We start from the raw sequence: 24,746 nt of genomic DNA, 5'->3' as shown, positions 1-24,746 counted from the left end.
TAAAATGTTGGACACCCCTGATTTAAGATTTTTGGAAGTATCTAGGAGCAAGTGCCCGTTTACCCCTTCTACGTTAAGGACGTGAGCGTCCGTACACATTCACGAATTGATGCATTCACACTTATCTCTAAACCAGTGGTTCCCAAACTTTTCGGGCTATTGTCCACCTTTTAGTGCATATATTTCTTATATACTGTTTGAAATGAATGGGCGACAAGTTCATTTTGTCGCCCTGTCCTTCCAAGGCTCGAGTCATCTCTCGCCCTCTAGGAGCACTGAAAATCGCTGCTCTAAACAAAAACATTTTCGGAAGTTAGAGAGATTTACAATTTAAAATCGACGTCGTTTTCAACTATAAATCTACAATCAATATAATATGGAATTTTTAAATACTGTACAATAAAACACGAAATATTCTAAGAAATGGATATTTTGACATTCGAAATTTACTGATGATTATTACTTTTTAAATATCAGATTTTATTTTTAAAAAGTTCAAAAGGTACAAAAATGGAATAATTTATTACGAATACTCACAATTTTCGAAATAAGTACATTGAAAAGGGAAAATTCATCTTCCAGAATTTAGATAAGACGATCGACTAAAGCGCAACCACGAAGTCATTCGAGAATGTACGGAAAGGTCGAGTTTAATCTAATTTTGGCGTGTTAAAATATTACCAGGGCGTAAATGGGGTTTCGAAAACAAAGCGCTAACATATTTATACAAAAATAATATAATAATGTTTTTTATATAAATCTTGTACATATGTAATACTGGAAATTTTGATGAAGATCTTTTATCCACTCATCACCATTCGCACGAAATCTGAAATCAGAAAAAGTGATAATTAAATTATGTATCTATGTGGGCCGTCGAGTCTATTCGGACCCAAACGAATATATAATTTACGTAGGGACTTCATATTTACCACTCGTGTTCAAAATTGCCTTAATTTATTGGCGTAATTAATATAATTAAGCATTAGCTATAGAAACAATAAAGTTTTAAATTATACAACCGCCATACAAGATAAAACGAAACACAGTATGATGTAGGGCAGGTGTGTCAAACTCATTTAAACAACGGGCCATTAACGTGACTGGTAAGATTCACACGGACCACTCATATTTACAAATTTTCTTAAAATTATAATTTGAAGTGAGAATGCAGGAATATAGATAGGACAATTAAAACACATTATGTAGAGTTCAGTGAATTCAATTCAACAATATATAATTGCTATAGTATTGCTTTTATTTAAACATTTATTTTATTTAATGTATATATTTATAAAACGAATTGTTTTCACCAAAAACTTGCCAGAACTATCTTTCTCCTAGTTTTCCAATATTTGGATTCAAAAACTGAGAACAATCTTCATTATGGCAGGTAGATGTTTATCAGTTAATCTTGATATGCATGCAGTTTTATTTAATTTCAGAACATCATGGCCATGAGCCAAGAAATATCATATTGGGGGCTGCATACGTAGAGCAGGGGTGGCAAACCTATGACATATTGGGACAATCAACTGGCACATAACATGTCATACAATTATGGTTTACCACTCTTTTTATCATCATCATCCTTTTTTCAAACAGCTTCTTTACCTTTATTCCAATTAAAGCATGATCAAAACAGTCATGCTTTAAATGTTCGACGTGTTTCATTTCTTTAAATATCATTATTCAAAGTCCAAAACTTCGGCACAGATAAATATTTTTTAAGATAATTATGCTCACTATATGGTGCGCACACTCAAAAAGGTTTGCCACCCCTAGAGCCTTCAGTATGTATTTGAAATGGTTCACAGGTAATATTAAAATAGGTTTCTTTGGATTGCATTATGACAAGTGTTTCAATACATTTTTCAAAATTACAGATAAATACTACCTGTATCTTTTACATAAAATGTTAAATTTTTTGTTTCATAAATTTATATGTAGCCAAGATGCAAAAAAATACTGGAAATGTAACTTGAATATCATAACACAAAATTCTGCAGTTTAAATCATGTATAAAAAGATATTAAATTGTATTATCAAAATGTAAATTATCTGTGAATAAAAAATATAATTTTTCAAATCTGTCTGAGCAGTTATGGAATTATGTGTACACAATTTTACAAAATAATACTCTCATCTTTAGCAAATTAAGACACTATATAAGTGAGCTATTGTTAAATCATTTATAGCAATTTACTAATTAAATCTAATTGCAAGTTTGATTAATATTGCTTAGCTATTTGTAGAGTGAAATGTATATATCATCTCATTTTGGTTGTTTGGAGAGAGCCGAAAAAGATTCTGCTTGGCTCCCTCCCATTCATATTTGCATAACTAGTGTGTGTATTGCATCCATTCTCTCATCTATGCTAACTAACTACATACATATACAAGAGAAATTAATTTGCTATACAGTCCATAAAGCAGTCTCACATGAATAAACTGTCCAGTAAAAGTGAGAGATGGAACATGCCATCCCAAGAACCCAGCCTGGATTCCTCAAAATGACTGGCCTCTAGCCACCAATTTCATAACATTTGAAAAAGATTTTGACTATGATAATTCACTTACAAATAGTACACACTACTGGCATCTAAAGATCACTGGTAGCTAAAGAGAGTTGTCTTCTTGCACACAACTGTTTAAACTGAGATAACATTTCAAAAAAAAAAAATTATGTAACACATTCAAATGAAACTAAGTAAATCTTAGAAAAACTATTGATAATAGAGAGGTTGCAGCCAAAGTTTTTGCCTCTAAAATGTCAACATTGAATGTTGTGCACCACCATCTTGTAATCCTAGAATTTTGACAATGGTGTTTGAAATGTCAAGCATGGTGAGTAGAAGTTCGGCTTAAACGTCTGCAGCTTTCTGTGTTTTGGGTTAAATTTATGAAGTATTTTGTTAAAGTAATGATTATTTAAGCATTTGTGAACAACATTGTAAAGAAACAGATGATTTTAATCCAGTAATTAATTAATTATTCAAGATGTTTGCAAGTGATGTGAAATGCCTATAGAATTTTTATACATTTGTGTTCATAATAGCTTATCATAACACTGTAGAAGTAGGCTTGTTCTTTCACGGCATCTTTCTCCATCAACAGCATAATTTGCTTGTAAATTTCTAAGAATAATTTCCCAAGCTGCATTCGGATTGTCATCTGCATATGGATTTATATAAGCCACTACACTACCTCCCTCAACAAAAGTATGTTGCAAGAACAGGCAAAACACATTGAAATTGTCCTATTATTATATGGTATGGTAGGAGACATGACACTAATTAAAGTCAAAAATAATTATTTAGTGTTATTAAACATCCTTTAAATATTTTAAAATAGTTTAATTTGTTTATTTATCTTCACTGGTAACCTTTGTTGTTCTTAAATGTTCCATCATTTTTCAACAATATCCCATGAATCAGTGTGTGACATGAACGTGTGGCACAACGTGTTTTACTTGGAGTTCAAATGTCAAATGTGTACTTCTGCTTGCCATACAAGTTTAAAGTTTGAACTTTGGCTGCAACCTTTCTATTATATCACAAAAATAACTTTCAATTTTTCATACTAATTAATGTTTTAACTCTATTATGTAATCATTTATATTAATTGTTCATAATGATGAGAATGACAAATATGTTGATCTCCTACTACTTTTACATAACTTGGAAGAGATGTTTGCACAATCCCATACAAAAATTTTTCAGATGTAATAATTCAAACTAAATATTGCATCATTATTTTATGTCGCTTCTTCTTGTGTTTGTTCAGTGAAGTGTTCGTTGTCCGCAATAACTCAATAAATTCAAATCTATTCTTATCATTCAAGCAATAATGTTTTCATTTTTGGCTCTCTCCATCCTATGAGCACTAAAAAGACCTTTATTCCATGCCCATCTTGAAATCAACAAGGGCCAAAATGGGGCTGTCAGTCAGTGAGGGACGTGGCCAAACATTCAAGACTGATCCTAGAGTTTTCTGCCCAAATTTGATTCTGGGTCCCTCATAGGGATAAGGCCAGCACATATACTGTATCAGCCATCAAACCATATTGATGTTTGTATTAAAAAAATTAATCACAACTGTTTAAGATCAAATTGTTTGTGCAAGACACAAAAATGAAATTTCAAGAAATTGCATAAGTAAATTAAGAAATATTAATGGATTAGATGTTACAATATTATGCTAAGAGATTGGCAGATTATTTATATTGTTAATTATTAATTTCTATTGAGTTTCTATAATTTACACACCTTCATAATGAACATTTCCCTGGGAATCTTCTTGTCCAGTCAGCAATTGTTCAACTTCATCGTCCGTGAGTTTTTCACCTTTAAAATAAAAATGCGTTATTTAACAAAACATTAAATTCTTCAAAACAGAACTAAATACCCCCACAACACTTAAGTATGAAAATATGCCAAAATTCCACTTTGAAAGAAATCAGAAAATTGTCTCTCATCTTGACATAAAATTATAACTAAATCTCATTTTATTATTACAATGGTTGATCGGTTAACAAACATAATCTGTTCCAAGACTTTGTTCGCTATCTGAATTGTTCATTAACCGATTATCGATTTACCATAGGTTTCTATGAGAATTTGATTAATTCGTTCTGGAGACCCCCCAAAAAAATATATACTTTCTTACTAAGTTTATTGATATGTAATAATAAAAATACATATATACACGTCTTGCATTTTTATTAGTCATGTTTTCTCCATTTGAAGGTTAAAGAATCTGTCCAATGTCAATTGATTTCCTCTTTTCTTCAGGATTTTTCAGAAGTTATTAATAGCATTGTTGTTGTAGAGATCCCTAGGCCTATTAACCTCAACCTGATTTGGATGCCATTTTAAGACATTGTTCTGACATCCTCCCATTTCTTTAAAAGATCTTTAATAGCAGATATCAGCATAAATCCTCTTTTTCAGAAGAAAACATAAAAGAATTGTTTCTGCCAGAAATATAAAAGGCTGGAATTACAAGGGAGAGTTTCAAAGTTTGGGGGAATACTATTCAATTGGTATATACTGGGTTGAATGTCAATGTCGACGTCTCCCGCTCTCCAAAAAGTTTCAAATTGCCTGAAAACAAGGGAAGACCAATTGGTATTCATTATTTTATGTTGCTTCTTCTTGTGTTTGTTCAGTGAAGTGTTCATTGTCCAATCATAAAAATCTTTTGTAAAAGTGATCCGATTTGTTCATTAACCGATCACCCACTGTATAGAATACTTTGATAAATGCAAAAGTATTTAGCATATTTGAAATTCTTAAATTTGTCAGAAATTTATTTATAACAAACAGTGAAAAAAATGCAAACTCAAGCTATAACAGAAAAAATTCAGCTAATTCAAATCTGTAATTAATTTCCAATTTCCTTAAAGATCAATCTGAACAATTCCAAGTTACATTTAATTAGAAAAATACAATCATGATCTGTGAAGAATTTGCTGCATAAGATTTTCATTTTAGAATAAATTTTTTGTAGTGGATAGTCATCTTTCAAATTTGCTTAAGCAATTCTTTTTCTATATATATAAAAATGAATGTATGTGTGTGTGTGTCTGTCTGTCCTTCATGCATTACCACACCGTTTATCCGATTGCCGTGAAACTTTGGGAAGTTGTTTAATATACTCCGGCGAAGGTTTGTGGCATAGTACGATTGCCATAAAACTTCAGAAAGTTTTTTAATACACTCCTGCGAAGGTTTTTGGCATAGTACATTTATCCTATGATAGATGGCATGCGTTTACACGAGCATTCGAGCACAGTGTGTTCGATCGATTTCAAATTGTGAAGACCATTTCCCCCCTTCAAAAAAATCTCTATATATGCATTTGTAAACTGTTATTTACGATATTCGTAATAATGTTTGTTTAATCACTTTATTTCAACTTTTTTTTTGCTAATTACGTATTCGCTCGAACTTTGTTAAAACTTTAACTGTATACCGAACAACAACCGAAGTTGTAGGAGGAAATTCGCCTATTTTACCGATTTAGGGATCCCCTTTTCCAAATTTTAATATCATCTAATAATTTAAAAAGACAAATTACAATAAAACAATTTATTATCCGACTATCAGAAATTTCACAACACGCCAAGGAAGAGAGAAAGAAGCAATTAAATAATTAAAATGATAAAGGATTAAAAAATATATATAAAAATGGGGAATATTGCACTTCTGACAATCGCAGCGAGTGTGTGGGCTAAATTTGGAGAATCCGTGCTTCTCGCATGGACAACTGTATGTGGCCGGCTCACGCGTCGAAAAACCTTCCGATTTATTCGTGTACGCACCAGACGGAAAAACAAAAAATATCGTGTATCCACAAACACTCCAATAAATAAATAGAATTGAAACGACACTTTGAAATGTTTTCCCGATGAAAATTAATAATAATAATAATAAGTTTCAATAAAAATAATAAAATGTAAATTGAATTTTATCATAACGAGTTTGCTTGAATTTCCTTTCTTCTGAGATCGCAGCAATGAGCGACGGGTAAGCTAGTATAATTATAAAATAACCCAAATTTAATATATTAAAACTTAATTTATATATATACCCAAAGTTGTCAACAAATGACGAAGCTCTGCGGAACATATGTAGCCATTTCCATCTTTGTCAAAGTGACGGAGGCCTTCAATAAAATCTTCAGCAGTATCCGTGCTACGATTCTTGTAAATAGTTTGAAGAATGGGAAGGAATACTTCAAATCCAATACGCTCATCTGTAAATTTATAAATAAAGTAATTAGTATCGCATCATTGGATCTACATTTGAGTAATCACAAAACAAATAGTGAATTAAAACAACAAACTTTGTAATCAAAATTTAAAAGTTAATTTGTAAAACAATCCAAAATTATCCATTATAAAATTTTATAAAAATTTATCTAGTCATTTAATAAACAAATCTTTTTATAATAAATTTGTTAATTTCTGTAGTTATTTTTATTATTACACGATAGATTTGACAACTCCTTAATAATTATGCCTTAACGTTCCATGTTTTTATGTAAAATTTCTTTTATCATTTTCATAAACAGCAGCAATACAACATAGTCATTCTTAATTCAAAATATAAATAATTGAATCTGAAGTAAAACAAAATCACTCTTGAACTTCATAAATTACTCTCTCCCTCAATTTTAATTTTTTTGAGATGTTTGATTCAGTATAAGTTTAACGCATCTTTTTAAGAAATTTTATTTAAATATGATCAAATTTACAGATAAACACATTAAACTTATATAGCAACAAAAAAATATTTGTCTTGTTAGCTATTGGCAAGGAATTTAAAGATTGTTTAAAGTAATTATACTGATGTAAAAGACAAACAGTATCATGAGATTTAAATAGAACTCAGAGGTTGCCCTGAAAAATTTTAAAAATTACCAGCCATTTTGCCAGTTTTAATTTTTTTGCCACTTCAAGTTATTTATCACCACCAGTTTTACTTACTGTATATTTCCACAGATAAGACAATAGTTGAATCATAAAAAAAAAGCCCCCACATAATCAGGTGTTGTCTTATAGGACAGATACAAAAAAAATTAGATTGAAATTTATATATATTAAAATCATTATAAAAAAACAGAAAACCCCTAATTATTTACTAGTAGACAGGAGGATATGTCCAAAAATAGAATAGCCCATACAACGTTTTGTGAATACTCAAGGTCATTACCCGAATGCCCGAATCAGTGTGAATGTATGCAACAATAGCAAGGCAGTGCTGCCATATGCAAGAAAATAAAATTTGTTCACTTGAAAAATTACAAATAGGACATAATTCCGTATACGCTATACTATTACTGATCTAAACTAAATTCATAGGCTGTTGATAGTTTCGGGGTTGTCTTATAGGACAGATATATGCTAAAACTATAAAACTTTGACAAAAAAATTTAGACCTCTTCTTATTTGAAGTTGTCTTATCTGTGGAAATATATGGTACTAATTAATGCAGATGTTGGTAAACCTTATCAGTTTGGCATATGGAAAACAAAAGTAACACCTTAAGCTGTCACTTACAAATTAGCAATAGGAATGATTTTCTAATGAATAATTCTGTGACCAGAGGGTCGGCACCTCCTTTAGTGTCTCTTCAGAACTGACACCACTGTCTTCTAGGATAGATACAGAAACCTTAATGGCCGCAAATTTGGAATTTGCACGAGCAATCACATGTGCGGGCGACCGGATTCGGAATGGAGGAGAGTTGACAGACAGTGGATCAGAAGTGAATCACTTGGATAAAAGGGTAACAACTAAAATAATCAATTTAGTTCAATGAAAAAAAATGCATCTTCCTATATCAAATAATGGTCGAGAGAGAGAGAGTTTACAATAAAGTGCAAGTTGGTATAGATACCTTTGATGCACTTATAATTGTGTGGACTTCCTGATGGATGAACTTCGGTTGGTCGTTCAGTCGGGAATCCAGGAACAGTTGGTGAGGCATTAAATTTTCCTCTTCCTTTAATGGCAGTCAAACTAATCGAGAACTGGAGGATATACTAATCCATATCGTTGGGAAGTTCAAAGGTATTCCTAAAGGAATACAGGGTATGGCATTCTTGGTAGCCTGGGCGACGACAATTCCTCTCCTTTATTCCAGGACACTAAGTTGATGTACTTGCAGACTCTCAACGACCCCTTGTCCTTGAATCCCTCCTTTTATACCTTCAAATCATGTTATCCTTTTTCACCAGTCATGAATTTTTGCTATTAGTTCCCAATGACACATTTGATTAGTTCCCTGGGAAAGGAAATGACTCAGGAGAGAGATGCAATCATCCTCCAGTAATAAAATTTAAAAAACTTTTGAAAGATGAAAAATTAATTTCCTCTCCCAATTTTCGTCAAGTCCGACTTTCACAAGTCCAAGCAACACATTTGATCACAATGTTTAAACAGTATTTCACATGTTCTTTCATGTCAAAATCTTTACTTTAGCTGACTGAAAAAGACCAAAGTGAAAACAGTCACCCCAAAAAAAATTTCCCAAATTTTCTGTCTGTAAAAAAAAATCCCCAACCTAGAAAACTTGAATTTCAAAACAACCATTTTAGAAGTTTTAAATGTCATGTTGTTAGTTAGGGGGAAAAAAATACACAGATCTGTACAGCAAATGTTTCTCAATTGATAGAAAGTAAATTTTTTTGCAAAGCTTATTTGAAAAAGATGTGAATATCTTTTTATTTGAAAATAATGTACTTATTTACATTAAAAAACAGTGCAACATTTTCAATATTTAATAATATTTTAATAAAGTTTGTAATGTTAATGCACATTCAAAAAGCAAGTAACAACTTTGTAAAGTTCATGAAAATGTTTACTAATTTTTTTTATTAAGATATCATGCACAAAAAGTCATTTGTGACAGCATATAACTTTTGCCATCTTAAGATAAACACACTTGGATAGAAAAAGAGAGGAGAAGAAAAATCCATCTGCAATATAAGTTACAGATGTCTGCCTATCCATCTTAGTGTGTGCTGTCCGTAACTTACAATGCAGGTGTATTTCTTTTCTCTGCTTGTTCCATCCATCCAGTGTGCACTTATTCTTAAGGCCCACAGGACAGGACAAAAAACACAAGCAACTTCTAAAAACCAAAGACAAGAATATGAGGCAAGGCAGACATATACCTATACTCAATTATTACTGTGGGATCTTTACAGAATTCATTCCAATTGGATTTTATGTATGCTTAATTGCTGCAAATATACTGTAAAATAAATTGAAAGTTCCTGGCACATAGATTGTTTTAAAAAAATATTATGATTGAACAGTATAAGACAAATTTACAATTAGAAATATCTGGAAGCTTGCTAATTTAACAGTATGTGCCTTTCAGTCTGACCAACTATGACATGATACCAAAATATAGCAAACATGTTAAATTTGAAAATAAAAAAATTAAATAAAAATTAGACACTAGAAAAAATAAGACATTAGAAAATAGTTGTGTTTAGGTAGTTGTAGTTTAACTCATTGTAGAGTCAATTGTCATTGCAAAGCTCAATTTGGAAAAACCTGATAAACTTCATCTTTTGACTTGCAAGGTCATAAAAAAGAAAAATCATTCCACACTAGCAAGGTTTTTTACTGATGGGCCAAGTAAATTCCACGATGCTTTATATTAAGAGTCTTGCTAACTGTATTTGTTTTATATTTTCAGTAATTCTGTGGCCAAATATGGAACGGAGTTCTGCTGCTCTTAAACATCAAGTTTTGTATATGCTAATGGCTTGACAGGTTTTAAACACTTCCATCCTAATATGATACATTTCACTTGTCTTGTACATACAGTGCATCTCATTGAGGAATAAGTTAGAACTTTATTCCCTGCAGTCAAGACAATTGTTTCTCCATATCAAGATATTCCTTAAGGCTCCTTTACATATACAATTATGTAAAGAAAGACTTCCAGAATTCCACCACAATCTATCCTAAGGTGGGGGGACAGCTGAAATGGCAGTGTTTTACTTCAATAAGAGGTTTGATAAAAGGGTAAGCTTTTAGCTATTCTTCTAGAATCTGGGAAAGGTAAACAAATAATCAAGTTTTGTTTTGCATTACACTTTCAGATTATTGATGTGCTGAATAAAGAAACGTCAATGGATATTGCAGCTTTTGCAGTTCCTAAAGCAACCAATCAACTGATATACATACAGAAAAAAAATAGCATTTCTCACTTTCAGTTATCAGCGTTAGGAAGCTAGAAATAGCTGAATTGGCATTCTATAATTTAATGAAAACAGGAAAAAAAACTATTTTCAATTTGAGTGTAATTTCAGGTATGGAGCCAGCAAAGGAAAACCCTGGATATGATATAGTTAAGACACACCTGTTGCCTACACAAAGAAGTAACACACAACTTTGCATTTTCTGTGCTTGTTGAACTTCACCCAATTTTAAATTTTCTCCAGTCACTTTATGTGCTGTTGAATTCTTGTTTTCCCCATTTATAAACAAAACATTTACAAGTGTCAACATAACAGTTGAATATATGAAACAGCTTATTGTTATGTACTGTAAAGGTCAACATGAATAAAACTTTATACTACCTTTTTTTACAGCCCAAAAGTGGGATTTTAATAAGTTAGGACTTTAATTTTAGTGTTTGCCATCTTTTTCTTGGCTAAAACTGCCTAAAAAGCCTTTTTAAACTTTTGTAATCTATCTTATTACAACAACAAAATATTGATATTGATGTGATAATGGAGAGTACAGGAAAAATTTTAACTTAGTTCACATCTGAGAACTACATAACAAGCTTCTTTGAGTGCTGCAAAATTTTTTGATACCCAATAATTTATTTAAACTAGTTAGGATGTCAGTTTAAAAATACAATTAGAAAATGTTGAAAGAACATTGGTAACAGACTACATCTCTCAAAAACTTCTGTTAAGTTTTGCTATTATTTGCTATTCTATTATAGTATGTTACCTAAAGATTTTCTTAACTGAACTGCAGGTCTGAAACTTTATTTATTGTTCCATTTTCCATGACATTTTGGGGCTATATGCCATCATCAGATTACAATATTATAGTTATATTGTCAGAATTTGTGATTAAATTTTTAGAAGTTTATTCAAAAAAAGATTTTTTAAATAGTAGTGAGAAAGAATATTTAATCTGTTTGACATATAGAATCACATTCACGAGTCATCAAGTAATCAATTCTAAATGGAATATGCAAAAAACTACATCTGAATATTACACAGCTTTCAGTTCAACCACCATTATCAGTTGCACCAGCAACTTTTAATATTTTTTACTATTGGGTTTGTGTTTATTATGTACTTATTCGTAATAGAGTTTGTATTCAATCTTAATATCATCATCATAATTTTTAAATGAATACTATATAAATTAAATTTACCAGCTTTAAGTTGATGGCAGCACTTCTTTACTTCCGCTTCGGTCGGATTTTGTCCAAGAGCCCGAAGAACATCGCCCAATTGGGAAATGCTGATCTTTCCATCTCCACGGTTATCAAAAAGTGAAAATGCTTCTTGGAACTCTGAAAAAAAAATTTGTTAGTTTTGTTAGCTAGTAATTATAGATTTAAAATAATAAAATAATAATTTGATATTTTAAACAAAAATGAATTTAAGTTAAAAATTTTAAAAATTGTCCATTTATGAATAACCAAACTAGACAGGCAAATGTTATCACTCGTCATATTATGCAAATAAAATGCATTCATTAATTTAGACATCTGGATTTAAACAAACCGAATTCTGCAATTCATTAATGCTTTTTGTATTCCTGTTATAAAATTTAAAACTTTTTAAATTTAGTTTTTAGAATTAAATACAGAGCATTGAAGCATTAACATATACTTTACATAGTAATGATTACATCTATAACGAATAACAAAAACTGAATATAAAATTCTGACATGACATTTATGAAAACGGTTGTTTTACATTTGCATTTGTTTATTACATTTGTTGTACTTGCATTTCATTTATATTTACAGTTACATTTGTCTACCTATTTCATGAAATTTAAAAATCTTGAAGCTACTTTTAAATTCTTATAAAATAATTTGGAATCAAATGCATTAGTAAGTTTTAATTTCTGTTCTTTTGTAGTTCAAAAATATTTGAACTAAAAAAGATATTAAATAATTTATATATAATAATTAATAGTTCTCAAATTTCCTTTGACAGATAATACAGGGTCTTCCAAAATGAATGCTACCATTTTAAATTACTGTAATTATGTTAATTACACAGGTTGTCTAAAAAGAAACCGAGCATTTGCTCTAGAAATACAACTAGATGGCACAACTAGTATCAATGGTCAAATTCAAAATTTTGAACATTATATTATCAATTACGCATCAATAGCATTTGAATCATTCATAACAATGCTTTGTGTGGCGTGAAACGTAAGGGTTATTTTGCAACCCTTGTCAGAAAATTGCAATGGAGCAATGTGCCAACATTAAGTTCTACATATAACTAAAGAAAACTTTTACCGAAACATTTAAATTACTGAAACAAGTATATGGGGATGGGAATATGCCAAACACAAGTTAAAACTGGTTTAGTCAATTCAAAGATGGCAGCAAATCAATTGAAAACAATCTGAAAATTAGTCACCCAAAGACGTCGACTATAAACAGTAATATTGATAAAGCATGTCAAATATTAGTAAAGGATCCAAATGTGACTTGTAGAATGTTGGAAAGGAGTTGGGAGTGTCAAAGGACTCCATTCACATAATTTTACATCATCATTTGAACAAACATAAGGTCTGTTCCCACTTTGTTCCACATGCACTCACCGAGGAACAAAAACAGGTGCTCATTCATCATCGTCGGGACATCGTCAAAACAGCTCACTGCAATCCAAATTTTCTCAAAAATGCTATCATGGATGATAAGACATGGTGCTGCCAACACGACCTGTTGATGAAACTTCAAAGTTCTGTGTGGAAGACATCAGACAAGCCCATACAAAAAGAAACTGTTTCCATAACTTGCAGGTCAAGACCATGCTCATCTGTTTTATGACTCCAAGAGTATCATGCACAAGGAATTTGTCCCAAATGGCCATAATGTTAATGGAGATTATTATTTGGGTATTTTGGAAGTCTTTGAAACCAAATTTTGTGTGTATGGCCATAGTATTGTGGTCAAGGAAGCTAGACACTGCTGCACAACAACACACCCTCACAAAGAGTACTGCCATTCATCAATTTTTGGCTCAAAAAGGTATTGTAACTCTAGACCATCCACCCTATCCAGCTTCCTGTGACTATTTTCTGTTCCAAAACTTAAAATTCCAATGAAGAAGACTCGTTACAAGGACATTCCTGAGAATGAGGCTGCTGTGACTGCAGTACTGAACCAGGTGCCAAAACAAGAGTTGAAAAAGTCCTTTGAAATTCTCATTATTCATTCTGAATGTTGTGTTGCTGCAGAGGGATCTTATTTTCAATAAACAAACATATTTAAAACATATTTCTTGCAAGTTTTTTCTTCCTAGAGCAAAAGTTTGTTTATTCTTTAGGTTTATTCTACAGGTTCAGACAACCTGTGTATTATCTGAGATGTATTCAACACACACCAATTGATGGAATAACCATCCGAGTCATCTTCCATCCACATTCAAATGTCTTGTTGTCTACTACCTCTAGAAAGTGCCATAAACAAAAATGATGACTGAACTGAAAAACAAAATGCCTTCTCTGTTGTAAAATCAGAATTACTTGTCATTGTGAGTAATATGCAGGAGCTATAGAATCATGGCTGCCATTGCAAAAGTAGAAAGAATTCAAGTATCAGCCAAATGTGCCACATGACAAAAGATGCATGCTTTGAGAAATTTTAATGGACAAATATGAAACTTACATAGTTTCCAATGTTTTAATATACATTGTAACATTCTTGGATAATAATTAACATAATTATAATAATTTAAAATGTAGTGTTCTTTTTGGAAGACTTTAGATTTGTGCCCCAAGAATGGACTTTAGACATCTTGAAATGCTCGAAACTGATTTTTTAATGATTGCTCCAATAAATAGGTCTTTTTATGATCTTAAATCATGATACTCTAACAAAAAATGGTATTTTTCATTAAAAATATAGTATTTAGTATAGTAAAAGTATAATAATAGTATTTTTCATAAAAAATATTGCTTTGTTTAAAAATATTGCTTTGTTTAAATTTTCCATAAATTCCAATAATATCGAATTCTACAAAAGAAAATAATCCTGTTGCAATTCCAGTAAAATGTTTTCTTTGTAAAAATTAATAAATTTTTTCTTTATAAAGCTACATTATACTGTATTATATTAATGAAGCATGAAATACATTTACAGCTTAACTTTTTAGATTATTTTAGTTAAATAAGTTCTTGTCTTGATATCATTTTTGAATCTTAAATTTAAGAATTCAAAGCTTTGCTACTTTCATTTTCAGTACATTGGTTCTGAACATGAATATGTAAGTAGTCCCACTTAAAAAGTTTAACCAAAATGTTAGTGAATATAAAATTAATGCTAATTGAAATGTTTTGAAAACATCCATATTTTCATTAATAAAAATAAATCACTTTTATCACTTATTCTTTACAATTTCTAGAAAAGTGACAAAAGAGCCACATACAAGTACAGGTAATCCCCGTATAACACGGTACTTTTATAGCACGGATTCGCTCTGACATGGTTCGAGAATTGGGTAAAACCCTCGTACAACAGGAAATGTAATAAATATGAAGATATTTATCTTAATTATGAAAATATACTAGCATGTTTTTTAATTTTTGGAACCTAACCCTCCTTTTCGTATTAGTTCTTTGTTTCGTATAACACGGATTCGCATAACACGGCAATTTTTTGGAACGTAACTACCGTGTTATACGGGGGTAACCTGTATAACATTGAAAATGCTATCCTGATAGAGAGGTCATTTTCATTTTGGTATTAGATGTTTTTCGAGTCCATTTGTCTTCAGATACAACTTTCATATTTTTGAACATCTGTAGAGCTTACAAATACTAGAATGCATTATTTTACACACTGAAAATACTAGAACAACTTTTTAACCAAAGAATTTTAAGTTGAAAAACTATCTCTTTGCATTTTATACAAATGAGAATCAACAGGAAAAAAAACTCAAGAAAAACTTTTGCATTGTTTTCATTGTCATTAATTTTTTGAATTGTTTCGATCTCGATTCTGATAGTATCTAGTGTCTTTTGTCATCTGCTGCTCTGAATTAATGTCATCAGCAAAACCCATCCAAACTCACATTTTTGATTTCTTAATCTAACTTTAAACCATCCCATAGAGATATGATCACTATTGATTTCAAACTGAAGTTTTTAAAAAAATTGTTTTGACAACAAGGTTGAATATTTATGAAATCTCTCAATTACTATTTAAAACAGTATGTTTATGGCTGAATGAGCCATCAACATACTGTCAAGACTGTTAAGGAATCAGTCCAGTGTTTCAGGAAACCAGGATCAAATCCAGATGAGCAACTTATGGAATTTTTTTGGGATCAATCGTTCCCAGATATGTCAAAGTTCCATCCTTTGCCACCCAGCCATCCCCGTGCTGGGTCTGGCCAAGTCAAACTCACAATGGGCCTGAAAAAGTCCTGTCGTACCTACAGGAGAGGAAAAAGGGAAAATTCTAGTATGTCATTCTTTTTATAATAAATTAGTCCACACAATTTTGAAGATAGCTATCAGGTAATCCCATAAATAATGTCTTTTTTGCGTGCCCATGTAACCAATGCCATATGATGGACAAATTACAAACTATCCTAAAGCCGCAATACTAGCACTGGATAGGATAGTTCATTGTATACACATGCATAGAGCAAGATCAATCTACAGCAAATTGTATGTCAATGACATGTGTCTGAACAAGATAGTGTCAGAAGAACACATACTGCATATTATACTTCATGAGTTCCATTGGGGACATTCAGTGATCCTAGCAACACAAAACTCCAATGACTTATATGGAGATGGAATTCTTGAAGTTTGCAAATGTTAAAAATGGTTCAAAAATTTTGGGCAGGGAATACTAGCCTCACTGATATGTCATAACCAGGGAGATGCTTCTGTGAGCAGCTGTTAAGGAAAATCCACTGCAAAAAGTTGAAGAATCAGAGCCACAGTACTCCATTTGACCCCTTAAATCATTAAGCAGCATATGCAGACCTTGGTTGTGTCCAAATTGAAAAAAATGAGTACCCTAGTGATGAGCTGAAATTAGAGCAGAAGCAATAGCATGTGAATGTTTTCTGTTCCCTATTGATCCATCACAGAAGAGCCATTTTTGGACAGAATGGTGATGGGAGACAAAAAAAAAAAAAAAAGATCCTGTATCACAACATTAAATGCAAACATGAATGGGTACCTAAAGGTGGTATAGATATACAGTGGGTAATTGGTAAACGAACATAATTCGTTCCAAGCCTGTGTTTGCTATCCGAATTGTTCATTAACCAATTATCAACTTACCATAGAATTTTGTGGGAATTTCATTAATCCGTTCTGGAGACCTCCCCAAAATAAAAAATTATATACTTTCTTATAACGTTTATTTATATGTAATAATAAAAAATAAATATATACAGTCTTGCATTTTTATCAGTCATGTTTTTTCTGTTTGTGGAGCATTAAAGAATCTGTCCAATGTCGACTGCTTTCCTCTTTTCTTCAGGATTTTTTAAAAGTAATTAACAGCATTGTCGTTGTAGAGATCCAAAAGCCTATTAACCTCAATCCGGTTTGGATGCCATTCTAAGACTGTTGTTCTGACATCCTCCCACTTCTTCAGAAGATCTTTAATAACAGATGTCGGCATTAATCCTTTTTTTTAGAAAACATATCTTGCCGAGTTTCTTGGTGTTGTTCTGTCATCAGATCAGTTTCAAGTTCCATTATGAGCTCTTCAATGTTCTTTATTTCTCAGATATGATTTTTGTTACTCCTTTAGTTGGTTGAGTCTTCTTGATTATACTGTATCTTTCTTAGATAAGATTGAACTGCAGCCTACTGTAGCCCTGTTCAAGCCATACTGCCCAGCAACATCAGATATCTTTTGCCCGCCTTTGCTATTATACTCTCAACTTTTGAAAACAAAAGCCGAGACTCTACTGTACAATAAATATTTATTGTACAGTAGAGTGTCGAAAACTCGGCCTAATGTGGACTGAAGGGTGGCCGAGTTTGTGAAAATGCCAGGTTATCGGGAATGGGGTTAAAAAAAATAAGTATGAGTGTTTCCTCACAAAATACTGTACTGTACTTGTATGTATTGTTTACTTGAGAATACAACAGAGAATAAACTGCCCAAATACCCTTAAACAAAGGAAAAGTACGTCCTTTATGAAGGCATAAAGCCTTTACTACATGAAAATGAAAATTAATGAATACACTGTGTACAGTAATTTACCTGATAAGACAGACCTCAGAAAAATACTTTATGAGGCATAACGCTGTCTATAATGAAAATTAATTAACTAAAGATTTTTTTGCCCTGCCAGGGTGTGGCCGAGTTATTCAGACTGCCGGGTTATCGAGTGCCGAGTTTTCGAGACTCTACTATATCATCCATTTTAAATTGCTTCGACCAAACCAGATAATCACAGTGGACATCCACAGTCAGCAGTTGGAATGGCCACAGGCGGTATCGCTGGAGAAACTGAACTGGTAAATCACAAGGGTGTGCACATCCACAAAGAATGCCCACTCACACATGGTAAGGATAGCCTGCACAAAATTTTAATAGGAGAAAATTCCCCACCCATCTTGTTCACCAGACCTTGCTCCAACAGATTACAGTCCGTTTCGCAGTCTCCAAAACAATCTTGAAAGAAAAATACTGAAAAACAGAGGACATGCAGCAAACAGTGTCTGAATTTTTTTGTCAAAATCCAGGGGCTATATTCTGGTCACTGTCTCTGGTCTCTCGTAAGCCAGTCGCTGATTGGCTAATCAATTAGATTAGCCAATCAGTGACCGGCTTGCGAGAGACCAGAGACAGTGACCAGAATATGGCCCCAGAGCTTTTGTCCAGAGAGATTCATGAACTGGTTTGACAGGTGATTGAGGATTATGTTCCAGGTATGTTCAAGTGTCAGAACACAACATTACTTAAGGAATGACCTGATCTACTATATTATTTTAACTAGAGTAATGTATTGTGGTCACATCCTAACTGAGTTTAAAGATTTTGAATCAGTTTTTTAAATGTAGTACAGAAAAAGGATTAAAAATTTTCTTATTTTTGAGCTATGTTAATTTTCACACACAATTCATATCGGTTTGAAAATAAACTCACAATATGTAACTGATAATGAATTAGAACACTAGAAAGCAAAGAAAATGAAAAACATGGTATCATTTCTATCCAATTATAAAATTACAGAAGACAGTAAAAAATATCTAGAAGAAAACTCTTACAAAAGCATTGATGAGAAATAATTCATCAATCAGAATGCATGGAAATGCAAAAGAATATAACTAGCCAATCATCTGAAGAAAAAAACTCAGCATATAATGAAAAACTTTTAGATTTTAAATTATTGACATCACTATTATTTTAATTCATTCAAATTATTATCAAGTTCATAATGTCTCTTTTGGAAATTCACAGAAGTAGAATTTTGTGACTAATTTATCATAAGTTTAGTGGAATTTTAAAAAAGAATATATCAATAATTGTTTGATTTCAATACATAATGACTACAACAGTGCACTGAAAATTGAAATCCTTGGAGCAAGAAAACGTTGACTGTTTTTGTTGAACATTGTCTAATTTCTACAAACTTATGACAAAATACTCCAAAATATTTTAGGACACATCATACTAAATGATTATACAGGTTTCTAGCCCAGCTCATCAACCTCTAATATCATTAATCTATTGTGATCTGCCTAAAATATAGACAAAATTTGGAATGTTAAAGTGATTTTACCTGAAACTTGAAAAATGAGTTAAGTTCTCATATCAGGGTCTTCAATTAATAGTCATTGCTGATATATAATTATCTTCCCAGTTATTCAGATACCATCTAATGAGCCACATCATCAAGAGACAAAATGAAGGCTAATTATAATTTTCGACCTTCGACTGTAAAGTAATTCAAACATCTGGTTTTAGCAGATCATTCTACCATACTTAGAAAATAGTGGTTAAAGTTTAAGGACATCCACTCCTTTAAATGGATACGGTCCCATGCAAACACATTTGAAAATCATTTAGGAGGTTTCGACTGTCTATTAAGCCTCAACTCCCTAAACTATACAACCTTGCCTCTAACCCTAAAAATTGTTGATATGAATTTTTGTTAAAGCAAACTACCTACTGTTTCCCTAGTAATTTGTACTAACGCAAGCAGACTGTATGTTGATATTTCTATCATCTCACACTATATAGAAATTCAAAAAACTTTCGAGCAAATGAGAAAGTCCTATATCTGTACAAGAAAAACAAAAACGTTACAAAATCTAATTTTAAAAATTCTATTCAATTAAAGTTTAAAAATAATTTTAATCAAGCATTAAAATTCTACTTTAAAATTTAAATGATTTGGAAAAAATTTAAAATCTTATTATTGGATAAAACTAAACTTTGAATATTCAAACACCCATTAGAAAGTTGATTTTAAATTTGTGAAAAGAAACAATCAAGCAGTTTAAAAAAGTTTATAAGGTTAATAATGTTATAACTGAGTAATAAGAATTTTATATAACTTAATTTCAAAAAACATTTAAATATCTAAACAATAATATTTAAAGGATATTTAAATATCCTTTTCTATTTAAAGTTCTTAATATAAACTTTTAGAAAAGGTCTTTGTATACAAAGAACTAATAAAAATAAAATTTTGTATAAAGTTTTGAATCTAATTAATACAGTATATGCTGATACATTATAATGTGTAAAGTATTTGAAATCATTGCTACACTAGAATAAAATTATGTCAAATATGCAATTAAAATATAAAAATTTAGATATCATCCATTGCATTTGTACCTAAGTGGTCAAATAAATTTATTCATAATAAAGTTAATATTTCAAAATTTTAAAAAACGATTGATTTTTTAAAAATGCAGAAAAGATTTTATATGGACACACACACAAACAAACAAAAACAAACAGTTATATTTAAGCAACGATGACTTATTTACATCAGCTGCAAATTTATTTTAAATGAAACTATTTTTGTACTAAGTATTTCGAAGTATATTTTTACGAACAAATATGTTGTTTAAACAATTATTGTTAATTTAACCTAGTTTTAAGAGAATTTGAAATTGAACTACTTTTATAACCATTTTCTACAGTACAGATTGCTAACAAAATTGAACATTTTCATATCATGCAAATGAGTAATTATATTAATAATAATCCATGTATTTTAATCTATGGTTTGATATTTCTACAAGAAAATTCATCTCCAACTAGATTTACAAAATTACGGTATCAAAATATTAATTACACTTTTATATCTATTTTTTCTATTTAAGCTATCCAAATGCAATGCTATGACATGGGTTTCAACATAAGAATTTGATAGTTTTCATGTTGGTTAACACATCCTACTATCTACATATGGTGCTGGCTCAATGGAAACTTGTACCCGAGGCAAAGCTGATTTTTGCCATTCCTGCTTCCAGAACAATTGCCAATACAGAGCATTTTTAGTGCTGGCACTGTTGTATGAACTATTTATAAATAACTCTAGAGTGCATTTTTAGACTTCATTATATTTGGCTTATTATTATTTATTTTCCTCTTTTAATGTTAAAAATAGAAAAAAAATTAATTTTTGACCACTCATTTTGCCTTTTACACCACCCATCAAGCCTGCCCTGTCTAAATAGAATCTGACATTTATATAATAATCATAGCACCTATCATATCCATCATATCAAACATTGGAACTCTTATATGTTCTGTAAATTTGCAAAATAAATCTAATCACACATTTTCTTTTGAAACAAAAAACAAACTAGTAAAAAATAGAACTTTTCCAAAAAGCCTGCAGAAAATTAATAATTAAAGCTTCAATAACTTATTTTCAGCATTAAGCAAAATATCACCTGTATTAGAAATGATGTTCTGAAGATAAACGTAAAGAAATTAAAAATAAAGTTGCAGGTTTAAAGTTTTAACATTTTCAACATGTCTTAGTCATCTTCAAATTCAAAAACAAATCTACATTATAACTTTGAAGTGCAGAGATGATCGTTTAGTTAAGTTATGGCAATGCAACACTTGGGCGATTGCCTTTCAGATTTTTTTAAGGTAACTGGTTCCTATTTGAGCTTTACAGATTTGGAGAAGACTCTGAAAACTCCATGTGGTCAGCCCATCCTTGCAAGGTTTCACGACCGAATTCCCAGTGTTCAGGAAAAGGAACTGCTTGGCCACTGATGGGCTGCCCGAAGATGACAGTTTAAGAAAATTGAAATTGTTCTTAAATAAATTGCTGGTTTAAGATGTCTTTATTATTGATTTAACCAGTTTTTTTTTCTTCATATACCATATTTATTCTAACTAACAGTGTCCTTTAATAGCAAGTGCAACTTACAATAAGAGTGACAATGCTGAAACAGCATAGCTGTAATAAACAGCTGTGCTGTTTCAGCATTGTCACTTTTATTGTAAGTTGAAATAAAATGCAAGTGTTGAATGTTGCATTGTTCAAATAATAAAATGGAAAAAAGATACTGAATTTGTATACTGTTAATAGAGAGGTTGAGGCACACGTTTTAAACGTGTAAACGTGTACGTGTGACGTTTGGAGCCGCTTTCCCATAAGCCTAAAAGTTTGACGATGGTGTTTGGGATGTCGAGCGTGATTTCACCGACTATCCAAACATCATTGTCAAACTTTTAGGCTTACGGGAAAGCGGCGCCGAACGTCACACGTACACGTTTACACGTTTAAAACGTGTGCCTCACCTCTCTAATAGTTGCCTTCAAGTAACAGTTTCATCCAATTCCTAGTGTAGAAATAGTTACCTTCTAATAAAGCATTTGCAAGCTGAAAAAGTTAGACAGTAAACTGTTTATTAGGTTCAGGTTTATTTGTTTACAGCAACACAACATACAGGTGATCTGCTGAAGAGAATGACTCCCGAGAGGGTCTTCTATGGGAAACTGACCCATATGTACCTAATATGAAGAAAACCCAGACAATTCCATGTGGCCAGCCCATTGACAAGGTGCAAACCCACAACCAACCAGTGGGTTCAATTCTGAATGAGATGTTTTGGATCTTATCAGAGCTGCTGTAGAGCATATCTATAGGAGCAAAACAATCAACTGAACAATACTTCTACAAGACTCATCGTGAGATACAGTCCTCAAAAATCGGGTCGCACGAGATCGCATTAATCTGCTAAGACTATTGCATTTAACTATTTAGCCCATGCCACTATGCTGGCTTTAAGTCGTCCACTCGACTGTTTGCGGAGTACGGTTTTACAAGAGTGTGAGGGCCTGACTACCAGACGCCGAGGTGCAAGCAATAGCGAGCACCGAAGCACATAACTACATGCAGTGTCAGTCAAGGCTCGCTATTGATCACACCTTGACAGTGCAGAGGGTATGGAAAATAGGCAGTGTACTGATACATGTTAAAAACTGACCTTTTGAGGCAAATGTCTCAAGAAGGATCATACGTTCAGGTATGGCTCCAGTGATTTTTCTGTTCATGCAAGGGAGTCTACAATTCTGGGGCATCGAAAAACCCCACATTCGAAGCTTGAATCTTACCAACCAGCGTTCGGTGGTTTTATCTGCTCGGCCACTGGTGGGCAATTGGAATAAATAGAACATCTTATTAACACATCTGAATAAAATATCAACAAAGAAACAAAGATTGCTAATTTAACAAACATTTAAACCATTTTCTCATACAGTAACAACACCATCATCCGTATACGTATAAGTAAACAAACAAAAATTTATTTTTGAATATTCTAAGATTTGTAATTTAAAAGTTGTATATGTCAACATTCTTCAAATTTGATCTCTTTTTCAAATTCCCATTTAGAATTTGATTACGTTGTACGCTCTAATTTTTTCCATTTGTCTGCCCGAAGACGGCAATGTACTGTCAAAAGCACTTAAAATTTTTGATAAAATAAAAAAAAGTGTTTGCGATGCCAAACGACAATTTTTTGGACTCATTTTACAGTTTGGCATCGAGTGCGCTTCCAGCCCTTTAATGGAAATCTCGACACTCGAAACAAATGCAAAAGAAATTCAAATTTTATATGCAAAATAATTCAACGTCGCGATCTTTCTAAATAAGATGCAAAGTTCGAAGTAATCAACGATAAATATGCATTCACATAATAAAATATCCACATTTCTGTATACACTATTCGATATATTAAAACTTTTTATCACTAATAATAAGCATATCATACAAAAAATGACGTCATACAAGTATTTTAAATTGTATTAATCAATTACAAATTTTAAATTCGATAGAAACCATATAAGGTAGTTTAAAAGCAATATCCAGTCCTCCATATCCAATTAAGGGCATGGGAGTGGCTTTGATTTCAACAATGAGGACATACAATTACTTTCTTTCAAAATTTAACTAAAAATGGCTTGAATATCACAAATGTAATTCAACTACGTAAATATTATTTTTCACACGTAATTTCGAAAATTTTAAAAGTAATTCTATAAGCTATGGAACTCGCATTTCGAAGAAATTAACCAATAGTCGAATTCGATACAAACATTTAAAACATTTTTATCTTGCGGAATTAATTTCGACTTACCGGCAATCTGATCGTCCGAATATGCGGCCTGAAACATTAAAACGATATTTATATAATAAATATTAATTTTAAAACGGTTAAATTTTCTTTAAAGCGATAAACGGGAACTCACCATGTTCAGCGGAAAACACAACTACCGACTTTTCGAAACACTTTTCTAATTACGTCATGTTCTTTAGAGGGCGTTACTAAAAAATGAGACCAAACGATTCTGATTTGTTGGTTTTATTATTTTTTTTAATTATAAATATCTAAAATAAATTTAGCAAATTTTTTATATATTAAAAGCAAACTTAATTATTTTAATAATAATATATAATTAAATGTCACAAAATTGAAACATCGACATCAGTTAATATCACAAAAATATTACGGATTCGTATAGATCGGGCCTGGCCCAAGGTCT

At 31.6% G+C, this 24,746-nt stretch overlaps 1 protein-coding gene across 1 annotated transcript; it reads right to left on the bottom strand.

The window, feature by feature from the left end:
* Positions 1 to 721: 721 nt before the first annotated feature.
* LOC111636495 (myosin-2 essential light chain-like) lies at positions 722 to 24,528 on the bottom strand. Its single transcript, XM_023381758.1, has 6 exons — positions 24,453 to 24,528; positions 24,341 to 24,368; positions 11,925 to 12,065; positions 6,595 to 6,759; positions 4,269 to 4,346; positions 722 to 829 (listed from the first exon to the last, which is right to left on the bottom strand). The coding sequence occupies exons 1-6, from the start codon at positions 24,453 to 24,455 to the stop codon at positions 801 to 803; spliced, it is 444 nt and encodes a 147-aa protein (XP_023237526.1). The 5' UTR covers positions 24,456 to 24,528; the 3' UTR covers positions 722 to 800.
* Between the last annotated feature and the right edge of the window lie 218 nt (positions 24,529 to 24,746).

This window comes from Centruroides sculpturatus, unplaced genomic scaffold (genome assembly GCF_000671375.1).
Source record: "Centruroides sculpturatus isolate CEXI.00-Female unplaced genomic scaffold, Cexi_2.0 scaffold1108, whole genome shotgun sequence".
In the NCBI taxonomy this organism is placed as follows: Eukaryota; Metazoa; Arthropoda; class Arachnida; order Scorpiones; family Buthidae; genus Centruroides; species Centruroides sculpturatus.
The sequence above is the reverse complement of the archived record's forward strand: the minus strand, read 5'-3'. Positions and strand labels throughout refer to the sequence as shown.